Source organism: Eumetopias jubatus, unplaced genomic scaffold (genome assembly GCF_037043125.1).
Source record: "Eumetopias jubatus isolate StellerSeaLion01/CBP00866 unplaced genomic scaffold, mEumJub1_p1.0 scaffold_17, whole genome shotgun sequence".
NCBI lineage: Eukaryota > Metazoa > Chordata > Mammalia > Carnivora > Otariidae > Eumetopias > Eumetopias jubatus.
This window is the reverse complement of record NW_028274823.1, coordinates 16,421,677-16,434,971: the sequence shown is the minus strand read 5'-3', so window position 1 is coordinate 16,434,971 and position 13,295 is coordinate 16,421,677. Positions and strand designations below refer to the sequence as shown.

The 13,295-nt window shown below is 34.9% G+C and overlaps 1 protein-coding gene across 1 annotated transcript in view; it reads left to right on the top strand.

Moving 5' to 3' along the window:
- The window catches only part of TRUB1 (TruB pseudouridine synthase family member 1), a 40,341-nt gene extending 33,291 nt beyond the window's left edge, over positions 1-7,050 (top strand). Inside the window, exons 6-8 of the mRNA XM_028121715.2 lie at positions 1,136-1,275; positions 3,329-3,385; positions 4,128-7,050. Of these exons, the coding sequence (XP_027977516.1) occupies positions 1,136-1,275; positions 3,329-3,385; positions 4,128-4,387 (457 nt within the window). The 3' untranslated portion in view covers positions 4,388-7,050. The remainder of the gene's footprint in view (positions 1-1,135; positions 1,276-3,328; positions 3,386-4,127) is intronic.
- The last annotated feature ends 6,245 nt before the right edge of the window (positions 7,051-13,295 follow it).

Sequence of the window (13,295 nt, the reverse complement as noted above, 5' to 3'; positions counted from 1 at the left end):
AGGGACCAGTCCAGGCTAGTATTGGTGTCAGAGCTGTGATTCATAGTCCAGTTGGTACTTTTTTTCAGGTGTGGGGACCATTTTTTTAGGCCTAGAATCTTATGCTTCACAATTCTCTGCAACAAATGAAACAGATGAGAGTTATAATTTATTAAAAGTATAAGAATATTGAGTACCACTTAACCATATTTTTTGTGCACATTACCATTTCAAGCAAATTGCTTTTTATTTAAAAAAAAATGGCTGAATCGTTACGTGTCAGAAGTTACTGACAGTTCTTTTAGAATTTAGTACTTATTTATGTACTTATTTTAAGTAGACTCCATGCTCAGCATGGAGCCCAATGTGGGGCTTGAACTCAGGACCCTGAGATCAAGACCTGAGCTGAGATCAAGAGTTGGACACTTAACTGACTGAGCCAGCCAGGCATCCCTAGAATTTAGTATTTATGTTTTACTTTAAAATCTTGATTTTTTTTTTTCCCAGGAACACTGAAATATCAATAGGGAAATGTATCTTCATAATTTTGCTTCAAATGAAAGTTTTAAAAATTTTGCAGGATATGAATAAATGTTATTTTTTGATCATTATTGTTAAAATAAATTACACATTTCTATTTTAAGAGCAGTTTTAGAAATTTTTTCTTTTCATTATTCCAAGGATTTTGTGGTCTAATAAAATTTTATCACACAAAGCTTAAGATCTGTTAACTAGATTTACGTTTTAGAAATATTTTGTTAATTTTTATGTGAAAATGAATGTTATTGTAATGGAAGTTGTTTCAGGGAAATATAGTGGAGACCACTGTGACCAGAGGCCTTGTGCCCTTAACCCAGAACGAGGACCAGTGAACACATGAATAGACCATCTCCAGAGGGAAGGTTAAAGTGTAAAATTGACAATATTGTTCATTGGGTAGCAGATTGAGCTTTAGCTTCAAAGGTATTTATGAACTCCATCCCTGGTACCATCCTGGAATAGATGAGAAGAAAAAAGTAGTTCATGTTTTAGAAAGATTCAATTTAAGGGCTGGTCCTCCTTTCTTTCCATGCTGTAATCTGGAGTTATTGTGTCTCATTCTTTTTTAATCTTTTCTCTCTCCTTCACTCCCTCTCTCCCTCTCTTATCTTGCAAGCTATTCTGCATTAAAGAAAGATGGACAGAGACTTTCAACCTTGATGAAGAGAGGTGAAGTAGTAGAAGCAAAACCTGCCAGGCCCGTTACCGTATACAGTCTCTCCCTTCAAAAATTCCAGCCACCATTTTTCACATTAGGTAAGGTGGAAAAATTTGAAATTATTTGTAGTTACATGTACCTTTATTCTGCATTTGGCTACTTTTGGGTAATTTAATGGATCCCTAGTATATTGGAGATTTTTAAAATTTGAATTTAAGTAAGGTTAGGATTTATTAATACTTTTTTGATAACACATTTAATGAAAGTACTGATAGCTACATGGAAGTTCAGAAATACTTTTCTAAATAGACTGAGTTTTTTATATGTCATATTATCTTCTAAAGTTGGAAGTAACATACCTTTGATTTCTAATGGCAAAGAGTAGATAAGCGGTATATACTTTCAAAATTTTATGTTTTGTGTTTTATTATCTTAGGGATGCTTGTTTTTCCCCCTTTTTGGCTAGTACCTGGTAGTTCACATTCAGTTCTAAAATTTAAATTAATTTGTCCTTTTAAAACAAAGTATTTTTAGTCTTTGAACAAGAAATTCTAATAGCAGAGTGATTATTTCTCCCCTTTCTATGTTACCTGCAAGTTACTGCTAAAGATCCTGACAATATGGAAATAATGGGTAAGGCAAAAATGTATTCTTGGACCTGCGGTAAATTTTAATTCAGGTTATCAATTTGAATTTATCTATAAATCTATATTTGAAATGAATTTAAAAACCAAAAAGTTTGTTTTTATGGTTTGGAAATTTTATGATCTCCTAGTTGCAGAAAGTAGTAGCTGAAGTCATGAACATATGTACGAGCTGTGAAGAATCAAAAACTGTAGTTCTCCTAAATTCTCAGGCTTCCTTAAACTGATCCTGCTCTTAATTTCACAGTGCCTACTAGATAGGATTCCCTTTAGAAATAATTTCCTAAAACTTTCTTCCCCCTAACTTCTGTTGCTTTGACATACTATTTAATGTATATAAAGCTCCTATAGAATGTGGTTTTTGTACAGTTAAAAAGTGAAGTCACTTCTTTCCTTTAGTGTCCTGACTCTAAAATGTTTGATGAATAATGAGAAAAACATACTAAAAAGTGCTTCATTCCATGAAAATACAGCAGCTGGGTTGGCACAGTTGATACTATCTATGAAAGGAAGAGAAACTTGAGTTTTTCTGATGGCATTTAAGTTGTAAATACTTATTTTGTTCACTTGGAGGTTGTAATAGGCCGAAAGAGCTGTGTTTTCACCGAAGTCAAATATAGTGCAAGAATGTTTATATACCTGCTTTGATCCCACTGCTCATTTTTTATCTCAGCAGTGGCTCCCAGCTTTAAGCTGATGGGGAAAAAAAAAAGAATTAAAATCCCCAGGTAGTGAGTTTTGGTTAATTCCCTCAACTTTTTTTTTTGTATGATAGGACTATAAACAGCAAAAATGTAGTCCTTTTGTGTGGAAATTCAGGATATCTTGTGGGTGAATAAAAATAATCCAGAGTCTTGCTCTTAACCAATAAACGTGTAAGATACTGTGTTAAGATGTTTAGATATGCGTTCACTCTGGAACATTGTGTAATTTTAGTTATTTTATGATTTCTTTAGGAATATTTCCAAGAGAACATTTAAATAGACTGAGCTCTTCATGTAGTATATTTGCCCAAACATAATTACTGTCCCTGATAAGGGGTTTTTGTTTGATGTATTTTTTGAGTGTGTAAATCTGAAAATATCTTAAAAATCTACAGCTCCTGATAGCAAAGCTGAGATGTCCAACTATTTAAAACCAATTAAGTGAACAAGGTGTACAAATCGGAAAATATTTTTTAAATGTACAACTCATAATAGCAAAGCTGAGATTTCTAACTATTTAAAACCTATTAAATGAACAAGGCTGAAGTAATAACGTCGGTATGACTTGCCAGTTAATTTAAAATGTGTTCATGAGTTTCTGCTGTTTGCTTTCTCCACACTTGACTTTTCAATCTCACAAACACATATGCTATTGGATGAATAATTTATGTTTTACTGCATAAATATTTTATCACTCGATTGTTTGCATAGTGCATTTTTACATTTGTTTAGGGGCATCATTTCTATGTAAAGTGGATTTCATAGGAGGTTAGCAATTTACCATGTCACTGTTAACATTCCAGATGTTGAATGTGGAGGAGGTTTTTATATAAGAAGCTTGGTCAGTGACATTGGCAAAGGTAAGCATAAAGATGAATTATGAATTATCATTTAGAGAGTAATATTCTTTTTTGATGGAAAGAGGGAATTTTCTGTTTTTCATATCTGAGTGCTGGCCTTAGGGAACTGTACTCTTGCTGCCTTCAGCTTCAGAAGCATTGAAGGTTTATGGCATACAATTATCAGCATCAGCAGCTGCCATGAAATGCTTATAACAGGAGAGAAAGAGAAAGAGAGGGGCAGGAAATGAAGATGGGAATAATCAATGTAACAACCAACATTATTTCAGATATAAAATATTTTAACGCAAAGGGATAAGATAAAAAGATTTATCCTTCTAAAAGTTACTTTCATTGATACAAGTAAAAAAAAATTTTTTTTTTTAAACTGGAAGCCACAGTCTTAGAAACAGCTAGAAAGTTGTGGTTCCGGCTCTGCCATTTGCTGGTGGCCATGGCACTGGACAGGTCAGCTGAGAGTAATAGTTACCTCATGGGCTTGCTTCATGACTAAATAAGAAAAGTGTGTGCCGGTTCCTCATAGACTTTAAAGCAGTTTATAAGGTGAGTTACTAAATATTATTTTGCTTCTTCATCATTTCTTAATCTCAAGGCTCTTGGTTCTTAGATTAGATTATTATAGTTTTACATTTGGGGTGGTTTGGAGAGGTTTGAATCAAGATCTTCTGTCATTTGAACATGATCATGACTATGAAATAATCATTTGCGCTGTGGATTTTCTTTTCCCCTTTTGTTGCTATAGAACTCTCTTCCTGTGCCAATGTCCTAGAACTGACCCGAACCAAACAGGGACCATTTACACTAGAAGAGCATGCCCTGCCTGAAGACAGATGGACGATTGATGACATTGCACAGTCTCTGGAACATTGCTCATCTCTTCTCCCAGCAGAGTTGGCACTTAAAAAATCCAAACCTGAGGAGTCTAATGAACAAGTTTTGAGCTGTGAATATATAACTCTAAGTGAGACAAAGGGAGAAGATGATGTAATTAAGTCATCTTAAGATTGGTTTGGGATTGTCATCATTTCTTGGTTGACATTTGAATCCTGTGTACAGAATGACAAGCTACGTGCAAAAGACAAACAACTATTTCTTTTTTTTTCACATGATTTTTTTTGTGTGTGTGTGTGTGAAGAAAAATGTCAGTTTCTATGGTGTACAGTTTATCTGCTCTACATTATAAATAGCCTTGCAGTTAGTTGTTCAGTTCTTTGCTTTACTATGAAATGTTCTTTTAGGATGTTATTATGTTGTTAGATTGGGTTCAGGAAAATCAAATCTTCGATTTTGATCTTTCTTCAAAGTTTTCCTTGAAAAGGTTGAACACATTTTCTAATCAAAGAATAAAGAAACACGAGCTATATGTTTCTTTGGTGTCACAAAAGTGAATGTAAATTAGTGTTACTTTGACTTTATTTTGGCTTCCTACTGGCTCTATTGTATTGAAATTCTTTATGTTCGAAAAGGCCATTATTTAACTCATGTTTTGAAGTTTACAATTATTAAGAACATTTATTTGATAAGGCTGTACAACTCTGGTAATAAGTATGTTTGTTTAGATCTCGGAAACTAATAAACTTTTATAATAAATATTTGTAAATATATTACTGCTGCTACCACTAACAATGTAAATAGAAGACTAAATATTTAATTAGATTCACCTCTACCATGAGCGCAAAGGACAGCTCTGTGGCTTATATTTTGGCAGCTATGTGATCTTTTCCTGATGATTTCATCAACACAGTCAACCACCCTGTACCAAGTTATTAAATAGCATAATTTTTAAAAAGTAAGCTAAAGAATGTGTCTTCAATTTAGAATTTCTTTTCTCTATTTTTTAGTATTTATACCTCTACAGGGCATTAATCCCCATGACATTGTTTTTTTTGTTGTTGTTTTGATTTTGTTTTTTTTTAGTTTGCTGTTTCAAATTCTATTTATAGATGAGATAACTGCCCTGCATTTCTAGTTAATCTCTTCTGCTCTAAATATTTTAAAAGTCATTCTCAAACGTTTTCTTTTTTCTTTTTAAAGATCACTTTCATTTATTTGAGAGGGAGAGAGAGAGCACAAACACAAGATGGGGGTGGCAGAGGGAGAAGCAGACTCCCTGCTGAGCAGGGAGCCCAATGCAATGTGGGGCTCAATCCCAGGACCCCGGGACCACAACCTGATCCGAAGGTAGAAGCTCAACCAACTGAGCCACCCAGGTGCCCCTCAGACGTTTTCATTCAGATAGCTTACCGAAAGTTCCAGGTCCCTTTTGAACATAATTTTGAAAATGTAGTCATGTTACAAAATGGCAAATTTCATATATAATGAGTGCTTCATATTTTTGTTATGGGAAAGCAATATATTATGTGGCCAATCTTTAGAAATGTCCAAATCCTGCTTTATCGATTCAGATATAGTTTCTAAAGGAAGAATAATTGAAAATTTCATAAATAGGAGTTTCTAGGTTTTTATGGATTGCTTTTCTTTTAAAAGTAGTTGTCTCAACCTCTAACTCAAAAATTTAAACATGTAAACTAATGTGATTTGATTTGTAGTTAACCTGATATAAATTCAATATAAAAAGTTATAGGCTTCAGTAGAACATTTTTATCATATTGGCAACATATTTTATTTATTTATTTTTTAAGTAGGCTCCATGCCCAGCATGGAGCCGAACGTGGGGCTTGAACTCACAACCCTGAGATCAAGACCTGAGCTGAGGTCGAGAGTCGGACACTTCACTGACTGAGCCACCCAGGTACCCCTCGGCTACATATTTTTAAATGAAAATATTAAAACTAATCCTAAGTATGACACACAAAACTATAAGGAAAAGAGTTTGCTGTCTTGATACAGTAACATAACATACCAAACACACAAAGTTATAAGTTGAAAGTTTACAATTTTACTTACTCATATCTTGTACCCTTATTCATATCTCGTGCCCTGCGGTTTGGTTCGTATCAACCAGAAGTGGCGGTGGCTGCCTCTGTCTGCTGGAACCGCCCGACTTCTAGTATGTCTTCCTGCACTGCCCGATAAGGTCCAAATAGAGGAAAATTCCGGGGCATTTGTGCCCTCTTTCTCAACTTAAAAATTGACATGTATAATTTGCTAATGGAGAAGAGTAGAGATTATATCTTTTTTTATATTGAAAATACTGAAGGAAATTTTGCCAAATGGAAAAATGACCCATAATCCTCACCATCCTGATGCAGTGACCTCAGAGCTTTAATTTTATATTCCGGTTTTCCCGTTTTTTTTGTTGACATGATTATAGTCTTGACACCTAGATTTTCTAATTGACTGTTTTTTCATTTCATGATATCAGACTCTATTTTGTATTTAGTTTTGGTAGTTATTATTCCATATTCAGTTTATTTAAGCCAATTCCTTATTGCTGAACACTTAAGTTATTTTCAGTTTTATTAGGATCAATTCCTGGGGATGGGATTATTAAATGGAATACTAAGAACAGTTTTATGGCTCTTAATATGTTTGCCTTATTACTTTCCCAAAGAGTTATAACATTTTACATTGACACCATTTGAGTATATCAGTTCATTAAGTTTACAGCTTTGCATGGGGGTTTTATATGTTGTTGCAATTTAGTAAGTATAAGAGTTCAAAATTGCTCTTACTTGCTTTTGTGTGACTTTTTCATATACTTTGTTCACTTATGGAAATAAATGTCTTAATGGTTTCTGTATACATGTGTATGAGTTATTTATGTAATAAGTTTTTGGTAGAAGTATTTTCATGGCCTGTTGTCTTTTTAATTTTCATTTCATTTTTCATTTTTGCTACATTCGCTAATTAATTTTAGTAACTATTCCCCTTTTATAGTTGTCAGATTTATGAATATGAATAGTTAAAATTTTTAACTTTAAAATATTCTTAACTGTCATAAATAGCTGAAACTGATCAGGATGCTCTGAAAGGTTCAAGACTCATTGATAAAACAAATTCGTTTTCTTCCAAGAGTCTAGTATTTAAGTACCAGCTGTTTTGTTTTTTTCATTATGTAGTTCTAGGCCTAAAGTTTAATCATATGCTAAAGTTGTTTTGCTTGTAAGAAAAAGAACTTCCTGAAAATGTTTCAACCTGGAACATACCGAATTACTTAATTTTTACCGTTTAGGTTTTTTTATTTCTGAAAAATATTTTTGTCTTCTTAAAAATCATCAAAAGTGGTCCTAGGATTATTTTACTTATGATTTTAGAATTCACGTGCATTAAAATAATACAGATTTTCTCTCTGCTAATTCAAAATTATAAAATTTGAATAAGGGCTAAACTCACATTTTCCTATACTGACTGGATCTTTTCTTCTTAAATACTTGAATTAATACAGGCTACTAATCCATCATCAGGAATGATGAATTTTGTAAAATAAAATAAAATAAAGAATGCTTTATATCAGGCCTTCAGTACATTCTGACCAGTTTGAAATTTGTATCAGACTTACAATGGGCAGGCACTTAGAGGTTCATTTCGGTAGTGAGTTGTTCTATTTCAAAGGAAGAAAGTAATTTACCTTCTGTCATTATGTATATAATAGAGAAAATGTAATTCAAAAAGCACTCTAAAATGTTGAAAAATTTAAATAGAGGAATATAATAGAAAGTTTATGTATTGAAATCATTATGATGGCCTTGTAGTCAAATCTGTAGAACACTTGTCTTATTTCTTTACATTATGTGCGGGCAGCCCCAGTCTGGCCTAATCATTAAGTATCATTTGTTAAAACACTTACTATGTGGCGTTTGAATCAGGAATGGCTTCATATTTTCAATTTGAGTTAAATTCTATAAACAGGAATATTTCAGATTGCTGTTGTAAATGGTGATACCAGCAGGAAAGTTGAAGTCAGAAATAACTATTTTGTTCTTATCCGTGACTCTTAAAGTATAATATGTTAAGATCCCATTTTTGTCTCTACTGTTAATCAGCTTTTTGATCCAGGCAAATCACTTCAATCTTTTGGGGCCTCAGTTTTCTTATCTTTGAAACAAAGGGGCGAACTAGTCTAAGAACTTTCCCAGCTCTGAAATAGTAGGCATCTGAATACAAAATAAATGTGTATTTATTCTGTTCAGAAACTCGTACCTTGTAACCTGAATTTTCATGTTGTTCATCAAATTCTCATCCTTCGTCTCTTTGAATATTGCATCTCTTCCATCCAGTTGTCGTACTAGATTACGTCTTATCTTCTCATTTTGTTTTATGTGTCTAATTACTCTTTCATATTTTCTCTCTATCCCTCTATGCTGTAGCTTGGGGATTTCCTTGAATCTTTTCCAGATAATGAATTCCTTCTGCTATTTTAGTTTACTGTTTACCTGTATATTCATTTTAATGATTATTGTGTTTTTAGAAAAGTTCTAGAATATCACCTTTTTTTCAAAATCCCTCTTGTGTGTTGTCTTGTTCTTTCATTAGATTTTAGTTTAAATATACATATGTATTTAAATATAGTTTCAGTATGCATTTTTTTACTTTTACTGGTAATATCTATACAGAAAACTGCATATACTATAAATGTATAGCCTGATGAATTTTCACAAAGCAAACACATATGTAACCAGCAACCAAATCAAGGAACAGGACATTACTAGTCCACCAAAAGCCTTCCAAAATTCTCTTCCAGTCACTAGCCGCTGACCCTCACCCTACCACCAAGGGTAATCACTTCTAACATAGATTATTAATTTGCTTTCGTGCTTTCTATAAGTAGAAGTGTGCAATATATACTCTTTAATGTCTGACTTCTTTTGCTCAAAATTACATTTATGAGATTCTGCCATCTTGTAGCCTATGGTTGTAAGTTACTCATTCTCATTGTTTAGTATCCCATTGTGTGAATATACCACCCTTTATTGATTCTACTGAATGATGAACACTTGATTAGCTTTCAGCTTTGGGTTGTTTTGTTTTGTTTTGTTTTAGTATTCCATTATATTTCACTCATTCTGTCTCGTTTTTGGCTTGTTCTACCTCTTTTAAAAATGTCTTAGTGTTTATGCTGTAGGATTGCAACTAGGATTGCATGCTGTAGGATTTATGATATACATCTTCAATTTATCGCAAATTACCTTCATTGTATCACCTCATATATTATGTAGAAACTTTATAATAGTATATTTCCATTTCCTATCTCCTATCTTTTGTGCTTTTTTCATACGACTTACTTTAACATATGATATAAACCCTATAATATATTGGGCTTTTGTTGTTGTTCTTTGTTTTTACTTTATTACTTTAAACCATGGTTCAGCACATTTTTCTGTAAAAAACGTGATTGTAAATATTTTAGAGTTGGCAGGTGTATGGTTTTTCTCTTGCAGCTACTCACTTTTGCCGCTGTAACATGAAAGCAACCATAGACAATACATATAAATGAATGGATGTGGTTGTGTTCAATAGAATACATTTACCCTCATGCTGTAGCTTGCTGACCCCTGCTTTAGACTGACAGTTATCTTTAAGAGATTAAAAATTGTAAAAAAAAAAAAATCTTTCATATTTCTCTATATCCTAGTGTTCTTCATTTTTCTTATATAAAACCAAATATTTACTGCCATCATACTTCTTCCTCCTGAGTAACTTCCTTTAGCATCTCTTCTATTTTTTTATTTTTTAAAGACTTTATTTATTTATTGAGAGAGAAAGAGAGAGAGCAAGTGAACAGAGGGAGGGGCCAAGGGAGAGGGAGAAAGAATCCCAAGCAGGTGCCCCACCGAGTGTGGAGCCCAATGCAGGACTCAATCTCAGGACCCTGAGATCATGACCCTAGCTGAAATCAAGAGTCAGACACTTAAAAGACTGAGCCACCCAGACGCCCCTAATATCTCTTTTAGCACAGGTCTGACAGCAATGAATTCTCTCGGCTTTTGTCTGAAAAATGTTTATTTCACCTGCATTTTTGAAAGCTATTTTTGCTGGATATATAAATCTGGGTTGGTTAAACCATTTTTTTTTCATTCAGCACTTTAATGATGTCAATTATCTTCTGACTTGTGTAGTTTTTCTGGCTGACTACAAGGTTTTATTTTTTGGTGTTTAGCAGTTTGACTCTGATATATCTAGGTGTGTTTTTCTGTGTATTTACCTTTTGGGCTTCTGAATTTCTTGCATTTTCAGTTTGTTTTTTCATCAGTTTTTTTTTAGATTTTATTTATTTAACAGAGAGAGAGAGAGAGAGAGAGAGCACAAGCGGGGGAGTGGCAGGCAGGCAGAGGGAGAGGGAGAAGCACGCTCTCTGCTGAGCAGGGAGCCTGATGCGGGGCTCGATCCCAGGACCCCGGGATCATGACCCAAGCCGAAGGCAGCCGCTTCACCAACTGAGCCACTCAGGCACCCCTCTTTCATCAGTTTTGGAAAGTTCTCAGCCATTATCTTTTCAAATATTTATTCTACTCCATGCTCTCTTTTTTTTTCCTGGGACTCAAATTATTATTATATTCAACCATTTGGTATTGGCACACAGGTATTGGATGCTCTGCTCTTTCTTTAAATTTATATTTCAGTTTGGGTAATTTCTAATGACCTATTTTTAAGTTCACAGATTCTTTCCTCAGTCCAGTGTGCTGATAGACCTGTTAAAGAAATTCTTCATCACTGGTACATTTTTAATTCTAGCATTTTGATTTAATTCTTTTTTTCTGGTTTTTATCTGTCTACTGAAATTCCCTATCTGTTCATGTATGTTGTCTACCTTTCCACTAGGTCCATTAACATATTAAAGTTATTTTAAAATCTTTGATAGTTCTAACATCTGGGCCATATCTAGTTCTGTTGATTGCTTTGTCACATAGTCTTTCCTTGTGTATGTGTGTTTCATATTTCTTGATTGAATGCCAAATATTGTGCATAAAACAGACTGAGCTACATAGTATTTATATCCAGAAATGGGCATACCTCTGCTCTCTAGCCATTAGTGTGGGGCGTTGAAGCACTCTAGTCACTAGTTGGGATAGGTTTGGGTTTGTTGTTAATCTTACTACCCACAGACCAGCCTTCTAATTGCCGCTGCTCCTTTTTTAGTGGATGCACGGATCATGGACGGATTTTTCTCAGTTTTCCCTGCATGCTCACATTCCAACAAGTCCTTCCTCCCTATGCTGCAGAAGGAAACTGACTCATGCTTTTTCACCCCCCCCCCCCCCCGCAGGGGGAAACTGCTGTTGCTTGTTACTCAGTGGGCTTTAAGGAAGTGGTTCTTGGTTCTCTCACTCCAGCCTCACAGTCTTAGGCCTTGTGCTCCTGGACTTCCGGGGTGGAGTTTTTCCGCAGTTCTGCCCCTTCACCAGTGGTAGCAGATCTCTGCTTTGTATCAGTGCAGGATCCTGAGCCAAGTTCATTTTTGACCCTTCCTGTAGAGGCAGGCAGCTTTTACTTCTGCCCTCCCCTCAAAGGCAATGGATCTTTGTCTGGGCCTCTTCTCTCCCCCCAGAGTTTATGGCTTTTGCTTCATGTGAGGGAAGGTGTCATGTAGGGGGTGGATTTCATGCCTTTGTGTCACCCACAGGGTCTCTCTCAGGTCTCTGCCCTGCCCCCAGTCTTGCTTATATACGAAGACCCATGGTGAAGAACTAGGAAGTGACTTCCTTTGTGTCAGGGACTCCCTATATTCCTAAGCTGTCACTCTTGGCCTTTAAGAATTTATTAAAATTTCCATTGTTTTTATCTTAACCTGCTTTTCTGATCACTGCCTCTTCTGTACTATGCCAGGAGTGAAGCAATTCATGTTTCCCATCTCTTGTCAGAGAAGCTTGTCACCCATTTGAATTCATTTTACCTCTCAGATGGGCTCAAAAAGTTATCCAGCTTTTTCTCACTCTTAGGTGGGATTGACATTCTTTTGGAGTTATCTGTGTCCTAACTGCAAGCAGAACCTTAAATGATGCTTTTATATTTTCCCCAGCATATGTAGTTGCAAGGGTTTTGAGGCTATTTTGTTCCCTGTTTTTGCTAGAAACAGAACTCCCCATATCTAAAGAATAGTGAGGGGAATGTACCTGAGCTGTAATACTCTAACATTATAGTTAATTTTATATGCTTGAAAAATAATCTGTTGATCCATTGACTCATGGCAAGGCATTTAATAAATTAGCATTCATGTGTAGAGGGTGCTTTGAAATTATTTGACTTTGGATTCTTCCATTGTAGGTGAGAAAATTAGGGCATAGAAAAGTAAGTTTTCCCAACTCCAAATTAATGACTTAGTAAGAACAGAACTTAGAGGCCAGATATCTTAAGTCATTAATAATCTTTTGGCTCTTGGAATTGGCCATATGATCTAAAGGTGATGAATAGGTATTTTGCTTTATATAATTTAAATACGTCACTTGTCAAATATGAGTACCTTTACATGGGGAAACAGTGTATAGCATACAGAAGAAGTCTTGAAGACATAATCTGGGCCTTTAAGAAGGCTTCGCTTAATTACTTTGCTTACTGACTACATACAAAAAGATAAGTATGGTACAAGACAATACATGAGTATCAGTGAATGGTATTGCCAAAAAGTGCTAGTGATGTTTAATGGAGCAATAATTAATTCTGCAAACATCTGTTAAGCTCCTAATGAGAACAGAGGAAGGAGAACACAGGATGTCCAGTGATCAGGATAGGTACATAGAGGATGAGAGCCTTAAACAATAGATAATTTTCAAAGAGTTAAGAAAGGTGAGGAATTCGGGGAGGGGAGTAGTTCCAGCAAAGGAGGCAGTGTACAAGGCATATGCAGTGAGGAAAGAGAAAGTCCGGGTGGAGAGGAACATTTGCGTGAAGATGTGGTTGGCATTACATCGTTTGGAACCTTGAAAGCCAGAAATGAGTAAAGCTTCAGAGAAGGGACTGGTTTATATGGAAGCTTTATTTTAAGGAGATTAATCCGGCAGTGATGTGTGGC